We start from the raw sequence: 21,977 nt of genomic DNA, 5'->3' as shown, positions 1-21,977 counted from the left end.
TCTCAAGCAAATTTTAATGTTAATCTCAAAGATGTTATATTACAACGGGTAGTTAAAATAGGCCTTCATTCCCTAATTATGTGGTCCAAAGCCATAATTTTAAAATAAAAGCTCAACATAATAACGTTAGCTTTGTTCTTCTGAAATATTTTGGAAGTGCAATTAATTTTATTTAATTTTCTGACATTCTCTCCCGAAATTTTAATGCAAGATGTTTATCTGGACACGCAAATGCAAGCTGTACATCCTTAGCCACTATGCCATTACAACATTCTGTTTGACGCACATTTAAATTCAGGGGCAGGGAAGAACGAATCGGTGTCAGAGATTAGCTTTTGAGCCATTCCCAAGGCATGTACTGCAGTTAATGTTTCTGTCCTTCAAGCTCAGCTGAAATTGTTCAGAACAAAACTCTGAGTTTAAATGCAGGGAGAAGCACATTTGAAATATTTAGAAGAAGAAAATCCCGACCCAAAGCAAGTAGCCTTTCTTCTATAAACACACTTTCCCACCTTGCCTCCTCTTCCAGCAAGAATGTTACTAACGATCCACTGAGAGTGAATCATTGGTTTAAAAAAAAAAACAACAAAAAAGTAGCAGTAGTAATTATACTACTACTGCAACATGCCCATTGGCTCAGTTCTCCTTTCTTCTGTCTTATGGGTTGTGGAGGGAAAAATGAGTATTTGAGCACTGAGATACTTAGTTCTGAAAGAATCATCGAGGCATAGTATAATAAAAAAAAAAAAAAAAGCTACAGCCTATATTCTTCAAGCATCTTCTAGTAATTAACACGATCTGCTTATCCTTTCGGCATCACTCACATGCACAACTGTCCCACGCGTCACAAACCCATCATGTTCAGAAACAGGATTAGACAAATTCCTGGGCATCAAATCCACTAACACTAAAAAGACTAAGCAGGGACGTGCTTTCTAACATCCTGCACGACGATTCTGGACGCTGGGGGGTTACGAGGGGAACGGATCACAGAAAGTGGCGAGGCTTCCCTGATGCAGCCTTTCTTGAAACAGCATCTGCAGTTGCCACTGCCTGGGCAACTGCCACAGCACTGGACTTCAGAGACTTGTGGTCTGATCAATCAGGATATTTCTTATATTCTTAAGCCCAAAACTGAGTTAACCAAAGGACATTCAGCAAGCTAACGATACTAATACAGAAGCCCCTGGCCACTGGATGTAAACTTAAAAGAAAAATGTCACTCTGTCACAAGGAAGCATCCAACCCTGTAAAAAGCCATCTGAGAACAGAAAAAAGATCGCCATCGTATCTTTACCTGTAATGAACAATTAATATATACTGGTGAATTTTCAAAGTTGGTTTTGAGGTCTCGAGACTAACCGCCCTCCATTACTAGTACACTGATACAATACTACTGATACAACTGCACTCTGGAAATTATGCCTTAATTTCCAAACACTGATTAATTCTTGAGAAGGCGAAAACTATTTTGGTTTCAGATCTTTAACGTCCTTCTATATAAGACATGAATGAAGTTATAAAGTGTTGACGAATGGTTTTACCGAGTTAAAAAGGAAGACAGGAAGTCCTTCTAAGTATGATTTTTCAGACTCAGGATATTTAGCATTTAAACTCAGAACGTTCCTAACTTCTGAAGAATTGCAAAATCTCAAGTTATTCTAAGCCACTGTTTAATGTCGTTTCCCTTTCTACTTCCAATCTACCCGAATCTGCCCAAATTCATGCTTTACGAGAGAGTAAAACTGAACTTTGGCAAAGAACTCCATATTGTATTCAAATACCAAATCAACATGAAAACAAAACTTCTGTTCTCCAAATTAGGCTTATTATACTTGGGCACACAGCATCATCTTTAGAGAACAGGGCAGCAATTTTATTATACATGGGACAGAGCTTTTTCAATTAACCTGTAAAAAACGGGGTTCTTGCCCTAAGCAACCGCAGCTGTTGTTGGTAAAAGCAAAAAAACTTCTGCTAAAATAGACTTAATTATCCTGAATGCAGAAGTAAAGAAGTTATTCCCAAAACGTGAAGTCACCCACATTGCATATCCTGTATGCTACTGATACTGCTATATGAAGTCTATATAAATGTAAGGAGAAACAAATTGAAGAAAGTCTATATACTTATGTTACTGAATTAGTTTTGCTCCAGCTCCACTTTCTGACTCTCATAGCCTCTAGAAGGTTTTATATTCTAAATTTAAGTTACTTACAGAAAATATTTAACTTCTGCACCAATCTTTCACGTCCAAAACTCTATGTTCCAATTTATTTCAAGCTCTATACCTGGAAGTCTTCTAACTTCCACGTGCCCTATAATCAGCTCTATCTGCAAAAAATGACCATTTGATCAAGTTTAATCAAATTGTACCTTTATATATTCTAGCTTGTGACATATTATATATCTATAATATAAAAATCAACCAAGATACTGCAGACAGAAAAAAGTGCAAAGACCCAATTACCACAATACAAATTTGCCTGCTTTTTTAAATTCAAAGCAGGGGAAAGAATCTCGTGGGTTTTCTTCTCTTCTTCCTTAGATAAGCTCTAGCTTCTATATATTCGGAAGAGAGGAAAAAAATAAAGTGCCTCCTTCATAAAATGGCCCCTGGCTGAAGGTCACCTGTACATAAACATCCGCTCTGAGGTCCAGAAGGCAGTGTTAAGTTTGCAGCCTTTTATCTCTACAGAAAAAGTCAACAGTCCATAGCATGAGAGACAGTCTTAACAAGTAGTTTAACTATGCATCTGCCTGTTTAGAAAATACTGAGATAAATACTGCAGAAATTGCAGTGGATGCACCGAATTTTGAAACATCAGATGAATAAAAAGGAGTAATGGAAAAGCATATCTAGATGGCATTCTTAGGAAAATGAATGAGAAGGAAAAGATGGGTGATGGTAATTAGAAAAAAATCTGTGGTTCTGTATTGGGTTTGCGTGGCAAGGTTTCGGTAGCAGGGGGGCTACAGGGGTGGCTTCTGTCTGAAGATGCTAGAAGCTTCCCTCGTGTCCAACAGAGCTAATGCCAGCCGGCTCCAAGATGGATCCACCGCTGGCCAAGGCTGAGCCCATCGGTGATGTTGGTAGCGTCTCTGTGGTAACATGTTTAAGAAAGGGTAAAAACCGCTGTGCAACAGCAGCTGTGGGAGAGGAGAGAGAATATGTGAGAGCAACAACTCTGCAGACACAGGTCCTGTGGAGAAGACCATGGTGAAGCAGGCTGTCCCCCTGCAGCCCATGGAGGTCCACGGTGGAGCAGATATCCACCTGCAGCCCATGGAGGACCCCACGCCGGAGAAGGTGGATGCACCCGAAGGAGACTGTGACCCCGTGGGAAGCCCACACTGGTGCAGGCTCCTGGCAGGACCTGTGGACCCACAGAGAGAGGAGCCCACGCTGGAGCAGGTTTGCTGGCAGGACTTGTGACCCCATGGGGGACCTACGCCGGAGCAGTCTGTTCCTGAAGGACTGCACCCTGTGGAAGGAACCCATGCTGGAGCAGTTCGTGAAGAACTGCAGCCCGTGGGAAGGATTCACGCTGGAGAAGTTCACGGAGGACTGTCTCCTGTGGGAGGGACCCCACGCTGGAGCAGGGGAAGAGTGTGAGGAGGAAGGAGTGACAGAAACAACGTGTGATGAACTGACCGCAACCCCCAGTCCCCGTGCCCCTGCGCCGCTGGGGGGGGAGGAGGTTGAGAAAATCGGGAGTGAAGTTAAGCCCGGGAAGAAGGGAGGGGTGAGGGGAAGGTGTTTTTAAGATTTGGTTTTATTTCTCATTATCCTACTCTAATTTGACGGGTAATAAATTAAAGTAATTTCCCTGAGTCGAGTCTGTTTTGCCCGTGGATGGTAACTGCTGAGTGATCTCCCTGTCCTTATCTCGACCCACGAGCCTTTCATTCTATTTTCTCTCCCCTGTCTAGCTCAGGAGGGGAGTGATAGAGCGGCTTTGGTGGGCACCTGGTGTCCAGCTAGGGTCAACCCACCACAGGTTCTTAGGAAAGGATAGGAGAAGAGCAGAGCAGAGTGACCATTCAGAAAGGAAGTTTCACCAAACTCTCTGTATCGTGTTAGAATCCCATACAAATTAAATTGGAAAGAAAAGATACTAGATTCAATGTTTCCTGAAGGAAGCCCAGTAAGAAACCAATCTGTCCAAATCAGATTGTAGCTGAGCTGGAAGACATCATACAGGGGCAAAAAAAAAAAGAAACAAAATTAGAAATATCCACCAAATAGAACAGCAGAATCTTGGAGGGGCAAAATAAAAAAGCCAACATACAAAGTGAGATGCAAAAAGCAAGGAACAAAAAAGACAGCCTATATAATAGGTTAGGTGTAGGAGGAAGATAACAATACCCAACTCTAACTATAGATTGGATCAACCTAAACTTCTGGAATTCAAGAAAAGATAACAGAAAATTATTTCTGGGCATCTAGGAAGCAGCATTGGCTAAGCAACAGCCAGCGCTCCCGACTTCGTCAAGAAAAACACACTCCAAACAATCCTGTTTCCCTTCTGTAATGGAGCCACAATTCCTAGGACACACGAAGTACAAGATCCATCATATATAAAGACGTAATATGTAAAACAGTGTCAATTCTCATACTTAAATGTAAGGAAACAGGTCTTCAGTTTTTGTGTCTAAGCCTCTCTGTGACAACTGTAGTGCACATACGGTACATTTGATATGCACATATGAAGTAAGTCTGTCAATGGCCAAACCTTCTGATTTAGTGGATGGCTACATTTGGGAAGACAGATTTGCAAGGACAGAATTGCTCTAAGTAGAAACATGCATCATCCCCTGTCTGTATCGACAAGGCCCACAAGCATAAGCCTGTCTGGTGACAAGAGGAAAAGGCTGATGAGTTGGCCCTTCAAGCTGTAGATCAGACGTTCCTTTTCTAGATCAAGCAAACTAACTTACATAGTTAAAAACAGTACTTAATGAGTGTATAGTGATTACCAAGGTTTCACTATGAATACAGAAAAAATAGTGTTTCATGGTATTTTTTAATGGGCTTGGTGCTTTCTAATAATTTTACTAATGATAACAAGCATTGTCATGATGGAACAGGTAATGTGTTAAATCTGCAGATACCAAGTTAGCAAGGCTGAAAGCATTTCATCCTACAGGAATAAAATTCAAAATGGACTCAACAAACTGACCAAATGATCTCAAGATAGCATTTTATTACGGGCAAACGCAAAACAGGAATAGTCGGCTGCACAATTAAGAGAACTGGAAAGCTGTACGTAGCTGTTATTCCAAAATAGTCTGTGGGTCACCCTTCATCCCAAGCAAGAAGTGAAGAAATAAACACACACACACTATCCTTTGTGTGCTTTGGGAAAGGCATTAGAAGTCCAGTACTACCTGTCCTACTGCAATTTTTATTCACTACAACTAAGGTAATGCTCCCATTCATAGAAGCTTAGTATTTCAAGAGATTGTTAAGTTAAGAACAGGTTAGACAACTTTCAGATATCATTTGGCTACAGTTTGTCCTACCCTGGACAAGGGATTTGTCCTATCTTTTAAAAATACCTTTTTCTATTATTCTTCCTATAAGCAACAATCATTCAATGATGTACTTATAACAACAGAAAGAGAAGGGGGGGGAGTGGGGGGGTGGGAGAAAAAGTAGAAATCCCTCAAAGGACCAGCCTCAAAAGATGCTTTAGACATGCTTTATAAATGAAAGTGATAACATCCTGTTTTCTCCTGTCTGTACCTCCCCCCCCAGGGCCAGCTAGAACAAATAGAGTGTCTGCACTGCCAAAGAATCCTAAAGGTGCATCTTAAAAGAAAGAAAAAAACCAACAACCAAAACAGTAGAAGGTAAATTCAGAGAGCTCAGTGCCTACAATAGTTTCAGAGGGCAAAAAAAAAATCCCCCAAAGAACCCATCTGACTTAATATTGCTTGTTCCCTCCTACCCAGTTACACAGTTTATAAACAACAAGAGGCATACACTGAAGTGTTTTATAACGTAAACCTTATATATCACTTTTACAGATCAATGATACAAACTAAATTATGTCTGAGGGACAAGACTCAGACAGTCATTTCCTAAGCGCTGCTGGGAAAAAGCTGTCAGCACAATATGCCTGTTCAAAGAACAGTCAAATAATTGTCTTCCACAGTCACATTATTAATTGACATTTAAACTTGCCAAATGGAAGACGCAGGATTGTTTCTCATCTGAACAATGTAAGGTCTCAATGATATTCCCCTTAAGAAACAGCATTTAAGAAATCTAAAATGCTAAACCTTGACAGGAAGACTGCGCAGGATATATGCTAGATTCATTGGGGGGGAGGGGGAGGCACATATAGGGTTAGCGTACACATGTCATGAAGATGTGCTGACTCTTCTGAACTGCATTAAACCTGCTTGGAGCACAATATGTAGAAGGCTAAAGGGAAAATCAGTAACTAACGATCAACCATCTGCAACACTACACGGTGTTTTAAAAATACTGATGTACATGGAAACTTATATCGAATGTTAGTACAAATACGGAACAAAACACTAAATTTCACCGTTCTTACTTCCACTAATTACACACATATAGGAAAGCAAAAAGCTATTTCATTTAAAGTCGCATAAACCGAAAGCTCTTGACTTTTAAAAGTTACACAGTCCCTCTGCAACAGTTTAAGTGTTAGATTTAGGAAGGATTCCTTTGCTGAAAACAAACATGGAGTAATTGGTATACATAAAAGTGAATAAAATTAAGACACAGCAATCAAAATATTTTTACTTTATATAATGGAAGTTTCTCCTATATCTAACACTGCACAAGGTATCTTGCACAATGAAAAGGTAAGCAGAAGTCCCTTACACTGCCTCGCTTTGCCAGAGAATCACCGTAGTCTGCTGGCAAAGTCCGCTTGCTGGACTTTTTCTGCTCATGTTCAACTGCATCTTCAATTATAGGCTCAAGCCTCATCTGGACAAACACCAAAGATTTGGATCAATTTCTTTTCATTATACAGTGAGGAAAGATCTAAAAGCCTTTTAAAAACTTCTGAAATCTTTAGAAAACTGCATAGAACTCACTGATGTTTAAATAAAAAGAAAATGCAAAAACCTACTGAGGCTCTGGCCTTAAATTCAGTAATCTCCAAAAAATACACTTTGAAGTTCAAATTTGGCAGGTAATTAAATTCTAGATTCCCCCCTCTTTTTTTTTTTTTTGTTCTTCAGTTGCAAAGTTTTAGGTCTGTACCAAAAGACTTGCTCTAGGGTTCAGTACAGTCAGTCAAATAGTGTTCAATATTAGTGTGTTTTAATAGAAGCATCTATTGAGTATCTAAATGAAAGTTTACTAAACAAAATCTTAAAATTTAATGTTGCTATTCACTGGACAAGTTTGTCAAATAAAAAGCTTAGATTTGTGTAGAACTAATTCTTCCCCAACCCTTCCAAGACTGCAGCTAAGTTATACGCTGTTTCTATGTATTTTCTCCTCAGTAAGCAGATGCAATTCTATTTTGTTACCTCTGTAAGAACTGTGGTGTCATATGAAGGCTGATACTTTTCTTTTTCATGTGCAGTTCGCTTTTCCATCTTTTCTCTGTCTGTTTTCTGTTTCCTGTCTGCTCCTTTTGGCTAAAAATGAACAGTTACATGAACAAGAAAGCAGGTGGAAAATGGTTTTATAATTGAAATCTCATCTCAGAAGTCAAGCAGTAATATAAAGATGTCCCCCATCTTTATGAGAGCTTCTGAGAGACTTATTAAGGATCTGGTTTTTACTGTTACCTTAAAAACTTTGATTTGACAACTGGCTGAATGCAGATGATCTGTATATTCTCCATTTTCAGTCTGTTTAAAAGTGTCGACCTGAATCCTAAAAGGAACTCCTTTCTCTCCTCCATGTTTACGAGGGGTAAATTCAGTGCTGATGCAATGTACCTGAAAAAAAACCACCACCAAACGAAAAGGACCCTCAGAAGTATTCTAGACATGAATCTTACTATGTGTTACCAACATCATACACATTTTCTAAGGACAAGTAACAAACTACCCAGCCTGAGGACCAAGCTGCATAACTAACGTTTTGTTCCTTTTCATGCCCACAGGCAAACGAAACCAAAACCATTATATTTGAGCTGACAGGAAAGAGGGGAAACAAGCAAGTGTGTCACCAAAATCTCTCCAAAAAGCAGAAGTCATTATAGATTCTTATTAAATGAGAACTTGCTGGATCTTAAGAAAAATGTATGTGGATGACAACTATATCTATCATGAATACAGCAAACACTTTTTCAAGATACTGTTGTCCAATGCATTATAGCTAGAATAAACTTCAGAGTTACTTGTAATAAGTACTACCAAAGCTATAGAAGGTCACCGACTGGAAGAGTTTTTAATCTCATGTGAAATCAGTGTATTTTCAAATATGCCCAACATCCTATAAAAGTCAGCAGACTTTTTAATCAGTATGTAATTGCCTCAAGTGCTGCATCAGCCTGAAGACTGGGTTTATAAGCTAGAAATACCCCTAAAAGATATCTAAGGAGAAAACCAGTGTAACGGAAAGAGTTATGATGAATCTCACTGGACAGTGCTCCCAATTTTTTTTGCTTCCTTATGGAATTTTAAGCAAGCCAAGCACCATGGACAATAGCATACCTTGCACTCTCAACGACTACAATACTATCTTTTTATTTCCTATGGCCATCAACAACAGAGAACCATAGACTGGAAATTTAAGCTTTAAGTGTAATCAGTGCTGCTATGCTGTGTTCGCTAGCCTTTAGCATAAGTGAACTATACTTGCATAATAAGAATCAGTTCCATTTTTGCTCAGTCTGTTATCACTTCTTCTAAGGAAGTGCATAAAAAATACTCAATAGTTTATCTCACACTTCTTCAAGGAGACTACATTTTAGTACTTGTGTAATTCTTACTAGAAAAAATGTCTTCAATTGCACCACATCAAAGTTAATTTACTGACAATGCGGAATTTAACCTATTTTGGCAGCCTAAGAAACGCTGCTACCTCAAACTTTATACCTTTTCTTCGTAACAAAAACAGATCTGAGACAAAAGTAAGCTAAAAATTCCAATGCAAAACTGAACTTTCTATCTAAATAATTTCCAAAGAAAGCATGTTCAATTGCCCTGAATATGAAATACATAAATAATAAAAATCCTACTACAAGGAAGCCTACTGACATAGTAAGAAACATCTTTGAATGTCTGATTTAAAACTCTTTGTAGAACACTAATTTTCATTTTGTATCCTCAAGCCAAGCCTCTGCTGAAGCTCATCTCTAGGAAAGTGGGCCTCTCAACTGAAAAAGAAAATAGTAGTGACAGTTATTTAGAGGGATATAAATTAATTCTAATACTTCGTATAACTAAATATTTTAACCATGGCAGCTTTCTGCAAAGAGCTTTTTGAAAGCCTTTTATTTAAATTGTTTTTAAAAGATGCTTTTATAAACTCAAATCAAATTGAAAAACCTAACTAGGAACGCTTATAGAAGTAACAGTTGCTATGAACCTGTGGTTTGGTTTTTTTACAAAGCTGGTATTTAATGTCTATCCCACAAATAAGAAAGCAAGAAGCTTCATAGTGCAAATATACTACTGTTTGTGACCTGAAAGGCACCAAACACAAACATCCAGTCAAGTAAAGTTTCAAACCTGAATAAAAGCAGATGTACATTTTGTTGGATCCCACAAAAATTCAACTGCATTGAGCTGGCTTGGATTTGTCTTGATATCAATGACTCCAACAGACATTGGAATATCTACATTAAAATAAGTAGTATATGTTTTAAAATAATCATATTCCAAGAAAACACTAGAAATAAATTTTAATATAAGGTTACCATCAGCAAACGCAGCTAGGGTGAAAAAAAGGTGGGCTTTGGTGGCTTGACCATAAGCCCATAAACAGTTTCTTAGGACTAATCTGAAGAAACTTAGTAGACTCAACATACAAAGTGCTCAGGGTTTGGGGGTGGTTTTTTTATTCCCCTCCTTCTCCCCCTACCCCCCCACAGCTTAAGCAAAAAAAATTATAAAGTTACGCAAAATAAAGAAACCATGTTGGTGTCATTTCCACAATCTACTAGTTACTTTTGTCTGTGTTCTCCTAATTACTGTAACATTTAGTAATCAAAATTAGAAAGATTACTAAATGTATAAGGTTGCAGAGTTGCTATCTTACTTCTGTAGCACTTGAAGGTTTTAAAGGCATGTGAAAGTAGTAAGAACATTTATATTCAAAATACACACTGTGACAAAGCAGCACACAGAAAACCGGTCTGTGTTTTTTCACCAGCCCTTGCATAAATGTGACCATGATCAATTTAAATTTGGAAATGGAATTTCATACAGCAGCAACAGATAGAAACAATTATACCTAAGTCAAGAAGTCTGTCCCCAGGGCGGTTCCACTTCCAACCTTCTAGCTGCTGGTGTTCTGTATATTGCAACCTTCTGTCATGGAACACAACTCTTATAATACTCTAACAAAGAAGAAAACAAGCATATGATGAGCCACAAAGTTACTATATGTTTAGAAACAGCCTGAAGATAAAGCACTAGAACATTCCAAAATAGCCACAGCGCTGATAAACACGTATTTACAGCAAAAAATTTGGCAACCATCGGTATCCCAAAATATTCCAGAACACAGAAATAGAACTGAGCAGCAGGAGATACTTGAAAATGTGATAAAAATGCAGAAGAGAATTACATCTGATTGCACATTCCAAATGTCACTATGAATTACATGCAGTGAACCGAGCAACACTGACAGCATAGTATCAACACTGAGTAGGCAACGCAAACTTATTTTAGAAAACAAACACAAAAGACTTCATTTATTCTGAAAAGCTGTGAATATAGTTTGACCATTTTTTTTCATTGGGAATTTTTCAATTTTTGTAGAAAATTTTAAGAAATAAAATTAATAGAAAAATCCCTTCCGAGTATTTATAAACATATTTACAACAAATCTATGATTTTAATTAATAGTAAAAAAGTAATAAACAACTTCCAAACTATTCCAACTGTTCTAGCTGAAATATTAATCTAGAAATAGTACGATATGATTTAACTTTATTCAGCTACAAGCAATTAGCCAACAATACCTATTTTTGTGACCAGTTCTGCTACGACTGTGCTCTTCTTAGTCATATTAAAGAAAGGTTTCTATTCTGCTGCATGAATGCACACACAAAGCAATTTGTTATACAGAGGAGGAAAAAATTGTATACATGAATTGCTACTGAACAAACAAAACGTAGACAAACTTCTTAAAGTCTCATTTTTTCCCGTTAGTCTACAGTCTTACTTGTACTAACCGTGGATAAAAGTGTTCAAAAAACCCCCAAGAACTTTTAAATGAAGTGCCTCCTCCAGATACATTGCATTTCCTTGATTTTATTTCGAACATAACAGAAAGCACATGTGTTTGCGTGCGCACACACATACAAACCATACCGCTCCTTTTTCACTGCAAACCAGCAAGTTTGGAGCTTGGAAATATCTGCAGCCACCTTCACCAACACGAAATGCCTTCTTTGTTGAAGTACTGGCATTCCAGTATTTAAGTGTCCGAAATGGAAAATTTGTTGATGCGGCATCACAATGCCTTGCTGTGATAAAATTTACTTTTTTTCAACTTTTACACTGCTTTGTCCTATTTTACCTACCAAATGGCTCACGACCAATATACAAACCTATAAAATTACAGCAGAGAGATTCCCCAAAGCTACAAGGAAAGAGCACCTAAGGGGCAAAACAGCCAACATGCTTACTACAGCAAGTCAACGTGCCAGGTTGTAGAAGATTTAATTACAGAACTCACAAATCCCAGTTTTATGCTTGTGCTTAACACTTCCTGAAATTATCTCTGAACAAGCATCCCACAGACAAATAAGAACAAGGCTTAGGACTACACAAGCCAGCCAAAGTTCACACATTACATAGCCCAAAGTTGACAGGCAAAGACGGCCTCCCACAGGCACACTGTTCTGGTGTACTTATTAGTACCACTGTCAAAGTGAATTTAACTGAAGTTTTTCCCTTCTTTCCCAATACACGAATAAGATTTTTTTCACAGACTTTGATAAAATTGTTAGATGCTTATAAGAAAAATCCAAACCCCTCCCCTTCACAGTTCTTTTAATAATTTGTACCACGAATTGGACATTTTTCAGTCCGCCTCATTCTTATACTTCATGCAATACCTCAGATTCACAGTACCTTCTTCTAACATTAAAGCACAAGGAGACAAATCTGGAATTAAGGAAAGGAGCTCAGCTATGGAACAAACCGCTCAATGAGCAGCAAAATTAGAGATCTCTCTTTTCCTCTGGATATATCTCCAATATCCCACAGTTGCAAAAACCACAGGTTGGCTCCATGTGTCTTCCATAACACCTACTAAGAAACACGCTTGTAATACCTCCACTTCTTTCTAAAAGATCCTCTAGCCTCTTTCCACATCTCCTAATCAATTGAAATGGACAATGAAATGGCTCAGATGATGTTGGATACAAATCTACAGACAACTAGGTATCTTAAGCTCTGCATAAAATAATTTGGTCTTCAGTACACTCAAGTACTCTATGCATTAGCTATTCATATTCATACTTTTTTTTTTATGTATCACTGGTCCACACTCATTCTGAAGAAGTATCTAGTGACACACACACAAAAAAATCCATAAAATGTACAGTCTCTAGATTGGATTTCTCTCACCTAACTTTAGATACCTAAATTTGAGATCACTGTTACCACAGCTTCCTTTTATTCAGCAGAAAGACACGGGCACATTTAGTGGAGATTCATCTGCTCTTAAAACAGATCAGACTGCAGACCTCAAAGGGTACATGAAGTGATTAGCTCACCTTTAGCTATCTAAAGTTACGTGAAATGAACCCGTTCATAAATGGGGAAATGCATACATGTATATTCTTTTAATTTGTAGTAAACCTGAAACAACAAAACTAGGCATTAGGTTCCACTGCGCCTATTTTCTTTATTGGTCAGATCAGCTGGCCCACCTCCGTCCGTGAATCAGAGTACCAATAAAAGGTTAAGAACTACACTTTTCATATGCAACCAGCAGAGATTTGTTAGTAACACTATCTAGAGAACTTCAATTCACCTTCACCAGTTTTCCATTGATCTCTGGTATGTCTCCAGCTTTCCGATTATCTAGCATCCGTATTTCATAGGACTGACCTTTAAAGAGAAAAAAGTTCGTATCAGTAAAAGAGTCAGAGCACAAAGCTATTTTGTGTTTAATGCACCTGAATTAGCTTTTGGTTCACAGTACACAAGAATACCAGTACCTGAAACTTCTGTTTAAGAGATTTTTATAACAAGGTTCACTTCACAGCACAGGAATTAGCGCAACAAAGTGAAACTTTCTGGTCTTGGATACTCTCTGGTCCTGGAAAGTACGGATACTTTCAAAGTTTAAGTGTTTCATTTTACATGCAGTTTAAATACTTGTTTCTCTATTTTTTTCTGAAGAAAAACTCACCTTCAGAACTGAATCCCTTTATTTTTGAAACTGATGAAAGGCAACATACTGAGAACCATAGACTGGTTTTCTGCAACAAACTCCTGCAAAGAGTTTTTATACTCTTCATACAGAATACGTACTGTTCTCCCATGTTTAATTTTGTCCATGTACCTGTTGCCTTTGTATGATTTGTAGGCTTTATATGATTTCAGAAATAAGCCTTTAGAAGAGCTAGTTACTGGTTATTTCAAACAGGTATGAGTGAACCTATCTTTCCAGTGAATCTGACGAACTGTTATGCTTCAAAAGAGAGAAAGCTAGAAGTAATTTATTTGAACTACAGGGATTTTTTTTTCTTCTAAGGTGAACAGCACGTATTGATTTGCAAAAATGAATTTTTAAAATATAAGAGAAAATAGATTTCAAGATGTTCACTAAGATCAAGTGCAGTAAATTCATTACCTTCTACATTAACCTCTGAACTACCTTTATGCTCTAGTGCTTACTACATTTAAGACATTTATTGGCTTGCTCTACAAGGTAAAGGTTCAGCTGTCATACCCCTGTGAATAAGCAAATGATTTCTTCAACTCCTTTCACTGCTCCATAGACTGATGTTACCCCCAACTATGGACTGTTTGGCATTTTTTTGCTGTAACACAATTAGCACATTTATGTATATACTCTACACATGTACAGGCTTTCTTTACCCCAGCAGCATTTGATCACTGATGACATAAATCTAAATAAAAATTAAATGTACCTAGTGCTGAGTAAAGCAACAGATCTTTTCTCCTCCTATATTTAACAGGAGGGAATTTTTTTCCTGTTAATGGGATTTGCTCAATTACCAGTGTGTCGTGGTTTATGGAAGTCCATCTGCATTTACAGAGAGCATCAGGGTTTGGTTTTTTTTTTTTTTTTTAATTCTAGCACTATTAATAAAACTTTTGAAAATATTTCTCTGTTCTCTTTCACCATTATTTTGAAAGGCAGGAGGGGGAGAAAAAACCATTTTGATTGCTTGCTCAACAAGTGTTGCTAACCTTTTACAGGTACAAAATAATACTAAGACTGAAGATTTGATGAAAGCAAAAAATCAAAGAATGCCAGGCTCAAAAATGCAAAAATAGCATGGGGAGTTTTCCAAACAAAGGGACAGGTAAGTTTCATTCTGGATTTTTGGACATGTAGCTGCCTTGAAAGCGTAAAAAGCACCACAGCATTGATTGTAGTCATCTCTATAGGAGAGCCATACACGCTACTTTCCCTGCTGTTTCCTGAAGAGCAGCCACAGGAGCAAGGTAACACAAGGTGCTAGGAACTCTAACTGCCCGCTGCTTAACACTGAAACTATAGTACCCACCTTCACAAAAATCACAGAATCACAGCATGGTTGAGGTTGGAAGGGACCTTGTCCAACCCCCCTGCTCAAGCAGGGCCATCTAGAGCCAGTTGCCCAGGACCAAGTCCAGGCTGCTTTTGAGTATCTCAAGGATGCTCATCCAGCCCATACTTCACCAGCTTCTCTGTGAGGAACTTATGGGAGAAAATAGCAAAAGCCTTACTGAAGACAAGGACTTGCAGACAATATCCCCTGCTCCCCCCTTGTCTACCAAGCCAGCCATTTCATCGTAGAAGTTTATCAAGCTGGTCAAGCATGACTTCCCCTTGGTGAATCCACGCTGACTACTCCTGATGACCTTCTTGGCCTTCATATGCCTGGAAATGGCTCCTGGGATTAGCTACTCCATCACCTTCCCAGGGATGGAGGTGAGGCTGACCAGGCTGTAGTTTCCTGGGTCCCCCTTTTTGCCCTTTTTGGAGATCAGAGCAATGTTTGCTTTCCTCCAGTCCTCAAGCACCTCTCCTAATCACCACGATCATTCAAAGACTATCGAGAGTGGCCTCACAATGACATCTACCAGCTGCCTCAGCACTCGTGGGTGCATCCCATCAGGGCCCATGGATTTATCTATGGCTGGTTTGCTTAAGTATTCCCCGACCTGCTCCTCTTCCGCTAAGGGTACATATTCCTTGCTCCAGACTTTCCCTGATCTCTAGGCCCTGGGATTCCTGAAGGCCAGTGTTGCTGGCAAAGACTGAGGCAAAGAAGGCATTCAGTACCTCAGCTTTTTCCATGTCCTGTGTCACCAGGGCCCCCAACCCATTCAGCAGAGGCCCCACATTTTCCATAGTCTTCCTTTTGCCACTTATGACTTACAGAACCCCATCTTGTTGTCTGATTCCTTGCCAGATTCAATTCGTTGGGCTTTAGCTTTCCTGACTGCATCTCTGCATGCTCAGTGTCTCTGTATTTCTCCCAAGTTACCTGTCCCTACTTTCACCTTCTGTATGCCTCCTTTTTGTGTTTGAGTTTTGCCAGGAGCTCCTTGCTCATCCATGCAGGCCTCCTGGCATTTTTGTCTGACTTCCTGCTCACTGGATCTACTGCTCCACTGCTCTTGAGGCTGGAGGTGGTGATCATTGAATTAACCAGCTTTCTTGGGCCCCTCTTCCCTCCACGGCCTTATCCCATAGGACTCTACCAAAAAAATCATTCAAGAGGCCAGTCTGCTCTCCTGAAGTCCAGTGATGTGATGTTGCTTTCTGCCCTGCTTCCTCCTCTCAGGATCCTGAACTCCACCATCTTCATGGTCACAGCAGCCGAGGCTGCCTTCGACCTTCACATCCCCAATGAGCCCTTCCTTGTTGTATGAGGTATAGCAAAGCACCTCTCCTGGTTGGCTCCTGTATCACTTGGGTCAGGAAGTTGTCATCGATGCTCTCCAGGAAGCTCCTGGATTGCTCATGCCCTGCCATGTTGTCCCCCCAGAAGACATTGGGGTGGTTGAAGCCCCCCTACGAGGGCCACAGCCTGTGAACATGAGGCTACTTTTGTGGCTCTTTGTAGAAGGCCTGATCTACTTGTTCTTCCTGGTCAGGTTGCCTATAGCAGACACCCACTACAATGTCACCCATATTGTTCTGCTCTTTAATCCTTACCCATAAGCTCTCAGTTGGCTCATCATCCATCCCTAGGCAGAGCTCCAGGCATTGCAGCTGTTCTCCCACATAAAAAGCAACTCCCCCTTCCTTATCTTCTTGCCCTGCCTTTCCTAAAGAGCCAGTATCCCTCCATTGAAACATTCCACTTATGCGAGCCATCCCATGATGTCTCCATGATCCCAGCAAGATCATAGCCCTACAACTGCACACAGATGTGTGTTTACTAATTCCTCGTGTTTACTTCCCACGCTGCTTGCATTAACGTACGTGCACTTCAGAGAGGCACCCCACCATGCTGATTTCCCAGAAAGGGTTTTTGGGGTTTCCCCATAGCGGTGCTTTACAGGCACTTCCTTGCTTACGCCCAAATGCTGGAAGTGACCCTGTTTAAGCCCCCTTTTGTTGATTCTGTGTTCCCTTACAGGCACATCACTCCAAGCCCTTTGCTCTCTCACAGTGCTGCTGGTAACTCTCTCCCTCCCCTGTCGTTCCTACTTCAAAGCTCCGCTTACCAGGTCAACCATCCTGCTGGCAAAGGTACCTTTGCCCCCCTTAGTGAGGTGGACCCCATCTCTCCCAAGCAGTTCTTTGCATTCACAGAACTACAAGCGTAGCTGCACCGTGTAAACCAACCTAAAGAATGCCTCCCCTTTAAGAGCAATTCTCTTCCATGCCACTTCTGCTATTCGATATACATCTAGCTGAAGAGCAGTCAACTCAAAACATTGCCCTACAACTCTCATATGCATTCTCAATTGACTCATTTAACAGATTTTACAGTTAGTAAGAACCCTGCAAACCCGTGAACAACCAACCATCATCACTCCAAGATTTGAACTTCTAGAATCAGCTTCAGCTGAAAACCTAATCACTTTAAATATTCCATTAGCTCATAGACTCATAGGGTATCTCAAGTTGGAAGGGACCCATAAGGATCGAGTCCAACTCCCTGCTCCTCACAGGACTACCTAAAACTAAATCATATGACTAAGAGCATAATCCAGACGCTCCTTGAACTCTGAACGATGCTCTTAGCTATTCCAATTAAAATACTTACTGACAGAGGGTAAAGTCAGGGCTTGCTTAAGTATTGCCTTATGAAATGTCACCATAGCTTAACAGACAGGGCAAATGTTCCCATTGCTTCTGGTATTCCCAATCTAGTAAACTAAGACAACTGCTGATGAAATTAAAGAGGGTATTTGCTCTCTATGGTACTCCCTATTCACAATCCTCTTGAAAATGATTTAAGGCAAGACACTGCCTGGTAATGGGGCCAAACTAGAAACCAGGTAACTGAAGTGACCAGGATTAAAATTACTCTTTTTCTAGAGGAATTAATCTAACTCATTACATAAACATATGTGTCAGTAGAACTCAGTGTTGCAAACTGATCCGTATTTTAAGGTGGTTTCAGTATGAAAGATGTCATGTCTCAAAACTACCCCAAGATTGTTTTTTACATATATACATATACATACACTAACAGCTAACAAGAGAAATTTTTAGGAAAAAGTCTTAACCTAGGCAGTAAACGTACTGTCTTTCTGTCCGAAGTATTAGCACAGAAAAGAAGCTGGCCAACTGGGTTTTTTTCCCACATTTATTTAGAAAAAGGGTATACCAATGCCTTCATTTTTCAACATCAGGAAAAGTTACCTAGGACACTGAAAAATAGCAAAACTTCTTTGCAAAAGAAATCTTTATATTAAGAGATTTTCAAGGGCAGATGAAACATTTACAGTTATTTCAGACACTGTCACTTAAATGGCAAGCTCTCCTCAAAAGCGAGATAGCAAACGCTTTCTTCCTTCAGCTTGTCACCTTGTGCTGGTTCCCCAGCACACTGAGCTGACCTCCGGGCTTTGTGTTTGGTCAGGGAGGCTGGATCCTGGCACTGAAGAAAACAAAGTGTATTTCTACGGAGTTTAAAGTTTATAAAACTTCCAAGTTTTTTGAACAGTGCAAAGCGTCTTGCTGGTCCAGCATACTGCTGCAATGGTACTGTTTTCTGCTGAAGAGAGCACTCAGGGTACAAAAAGTGATAATAAATAAAGTAAACCTGACTAAGCAAATGGCTGAACTATGCAATCACGTTTGTAAGAAACTACAAATCACCTAAAGAACTTCCATTATTCTCCTTAGTAGAAGAGTCAAGTAATGTTTAAAGCATATTTAGAAAGACTGGATACTGCAAGATGAAACACTTAGCAACTTTATTCACATGGAAAGCTGAAAATGATGCTTTGTCATCATGTCAGTATCAAATTAGATACAATCTGCTTTCACAGATTTTAGGGCCCCAGTACACAGTTAAACACTTCCAGGTATGAAATGCATCACCAGAAGTTCACACTAGTAGAAGCATTTCAGCTTGAGCAAAAAGGGTACCTTATCAAGAAAACACACATGTAAAATATACAAAATCTATAACCTAGCAAAGCAAGTAGTAAGTTAAATAGCTCACAAAGACCAAGGAAAATTTACCAATACTCATTTTAAACTGTGTCCTCTTAACTGCACACTAAAGTAGTACACTACTCAGAGAAGCACATGAGCTAAGAAGATTAATTGTACCAAAACATGCTAGGATATGGAAAATAAATGGTGAACAATTTTTTTTAAATTGTTTTTATTTTTCATACAAACTGTGCTGCAGGACCGTGTCTTCTAATTACAGTGCTGTCTACTGAGAGATTTTGGGTCGAGGTCCACAAAGAAAAAAGCAAAACTAAACCTAGGAATGGTGATCCTAGAGCATTAGAGTCGGGGGGATGGGGTAGGAGTGTACAAAGCCATTGATAGGGTCCAAAACAAATGATAAATGGTTTTATCTGAGTTCAGCATACTAGATGACTAAACTTAGGACACCAATGTCATTTCCAAAGGTGAGGGAGGTTTTATCACAGGGCTATGACTACAGTCAGATTATTTTACCCAGCAGCCAGTATCCTCTGTAGAAGGAAAACCGAATTTTCATGCAAATCAACCACAGGCTATGAGGAAAAAACTGCAAGACTCACATGAAGTATTTATCTGGTTAATTTCTGATAAATGTAGACAGACAATAGTGAATACACACAAACTCCAAAGGTAACTACAAAGGTAGCTGCACTTGTGTTTATGTTTCAAACATAATACTGTTCTGGGAGGATATGCGTAGCTAATTTGAGAACGATTACAGTGTCCTCTGTTATACAACACTTTGTTTAGGGATTGACATTTTAACATTTATTATGACTTTTTAGGGGTGTTTGTGTGTACCTTATGCAAATATCATCCAATTAACTTTCTATTATCAAGCAAGTTTAAACAGGAATGCAAAATTAGTCTTGTATTTAAGCTATTACTTAAAACCTGAAGTTTGTCTCCCAAAAGCTCTGTTGGCTTGATTTTATTGGGGGAGGTGGGGAACAGAGAGGGATAACACACAGAACAGGGGAAAAAAAAAAGAAAACAGAAAAAAAAACAACCCCCCCCCCCAGACTCTAAAGGGGAAGTAATGACAGACTATAGCTGTGAGTCTGCAAGCTGGACAAAACAAGACCATTAGTAAGGTATCCAACCTCATTTTTGACATGCATTTATTTTGGATGTACCCACATGTATCAAAACATGAAATACAATTCCAGTTTTAGACTTGCACCACAAGCTGCATTCAACTACAGTTATGCCTGCAACATACGTATACCAACCTTGATTCAAGTATGTAAGAGTTTCATCATATAATTTTACTGCTGGAGATGTTGCAGCACACATAACATACTGGAAGGGTGGATGTTTGGTCTCATTTTCTTGTGGAAGGCTGGAATCTTCCTGTTTGAAAATAGGCAGTGCCAAAACATCACTGAAAAGAACAAACAAACAACTTTGTGAGACTGTTGGTCCTGTTTTGTCTGAAGTTAAAGGAAAAAAAAATTATCTGTGACTTAAAAAACCATAGTGGAATACATACAGAATTGTGTTACTCTGAGTTTATTAGTGAAACCAATGTGAGCAATATCCAAAACATTTTCCACAAAAAGTTTAGGCTAGGATACATAAACAATACTCTGTGACCTAAGCAGACAATAAATAAAGTTGTGCTGATCCTCTAAAAATTTAATCTTCAGTTCTTGTCTCCACTGAAAAAAAATCAGTTTACTCTTAACTATTCACCTGTCAACATGGGCAAGCTTGCCTAATACACATGCAGCTGAGAGCAATGCACTTGCTTTCTTCTTCGAAATAATATATTCCCCAAAGTAAGTTACTTACACTGCGAAAATCTTTCTCCCCATTTAGTACAATCATATCTAACCTATTAATTCTGTTGACATTAAAGATTTTTCAATCTTAACTTGTTTTAGGCTTTAGCACACTGAATAGCACAAAAACGATAAGCAGCAGATTCACTAAATATAAGTTATAGAAAGTATATGCCAAGATTCACTTCACTTACAGACGTTAAGACCACCAGAAAAACTTTGGAACTGCAAAGTTTCTGAAGAGTAAAGAGCAATCCATGCTGTCTGCAGGTAGTGGTAAGAGAGACAGCTTCACCACAACCAGCAAACACATCACCTGCTTTCTACAGAATTAAATATTCTGTATTAGCAATATATCCCTTCTCCTTGTATACAGTAATCCTTCATAAATAAAACTTCAAAGAGATTAGTGAGTTCTGTTCAAAGATAGTGTTTTTTCTAGCACCGTATTTTTGTTCATGATGAAATTCTTATCTGCAGATCCATGAAACTTTCCTTGAAAACTAGTTTCTAAACTGAAGTAAGATTTCTCACACCACCTCACCTGTTGATTCCATTTTTAATCTACATGTATCTTTTGTTTATTTCTCTTGCATTGATCACAATCATAGATTTAATACATTTTGTAAACGAATTATAAGTGTCTTATCTGTATTGCACTATTATTTACACTTTGTACCCTAAAATTTTTGAAATAAAATTATTTTTTGTTGTTCCTCATTTCTGTGACAGCCTGCTTTAAAGAGAAGTCTGTAATTCCTCTTGAATTCCAGCTCATATCTGGAGAATCAAAAAGTATCACTATCATAATCAATTTAAAAAGTGAAATTACAGCCAATATTTTGTGTCACAGAAGGTTATAGTATAGACTTGATCTATGTAAGTATTAGGTATGGGGATTGCAGCTGGGGCACCCAGCTGCTTTTCTTTCAGAGCATGTGCCACATACACTAAGTTAAAGGCCAGCCACATCATATTCCACTTCCCTGGCTACCTGGAAGAAGCTATATTGACCTGAAAGAGGAAATACTTATGAACAGTGAAGTTTGTCATTACCTTGTAGAGACTGTACAGTCTCTCCCAAAAATAACAACTAGAATTAAAAAAAGACCAAAAAAAGACACCCGTACAGGTTCCTCTCCACTAGGAAGAAACCACAGGAGATGCTACAAACAGGCATGAAAGCAGAAGTAGGCCGG

At 39.0% G+C, this 21,977-nt stretch overlaps 1 protein-coding gene across 1 annotated transcript in view; it reads right to left on the bottom strand.

Annotated features, from left to right (window-relative positions):
• The window catches only part of UBP1 (upstream binding protein 1 (LBP-1a)), a 44,834-nt gene that overhangs the window by 12,346 nt on the left and 10,511 nt on the right, over positions 1-21,977 (bottom strand). Inside the window, exons 3-10 of the mRNA XM_009321162.1 lie at positions 21,835-21,871; positions 20,227-20,378; positions 13,160-13,236; positions 10,403-10,508; positions 9,679-9,785; positions 7,786-7,938; positions 7,522-7,632; positions 6,863-6,970 (exon numbers count right to left, since the gene is read on the bottom strand). Of these exons, the coding sequence (XP_009319437.1) occupies positions 6,863-6,970; positions 7,522-7,632; positions 7,786-7,938; positions 9,679-9,785; positions 10,403-10,508; positions 13,160-13,236; positions 20,227-20,378; positions 21,835-21,871 (851 nt within the window). The remainder of the gene's footprint in view (positions 1-6,862; positions 6,971-7,521; positions 7,633-7,785; positions 7,939-9,678; positions 9,786-10,402; positions 10,509-13,159; positions 13,237-20,226; positions 20,379-21,834; positions 21,872-21,977) is intronic.

This window comes from Pygoscelis adeliae, unplaced genomic scaffold, assembly GCF_000699105.1.
Source record: "Pygoscelis adeliae isolate BGI_AS28 unplaced genomic scaffold, ASM69910v1 Scaffold280, whole genome shotgun sequence".
NCBI classification, from domain to species: domain Eukaryota; kingdom Metazoa; phylum Chordata; class Aves; order Sphenisciformes; family Spheniscidae; genus Pygoscelis; species Pygoscelis adeliae.
This window is presented reverse-complemented; position numbering and strand designations above follow the sequence as displayed.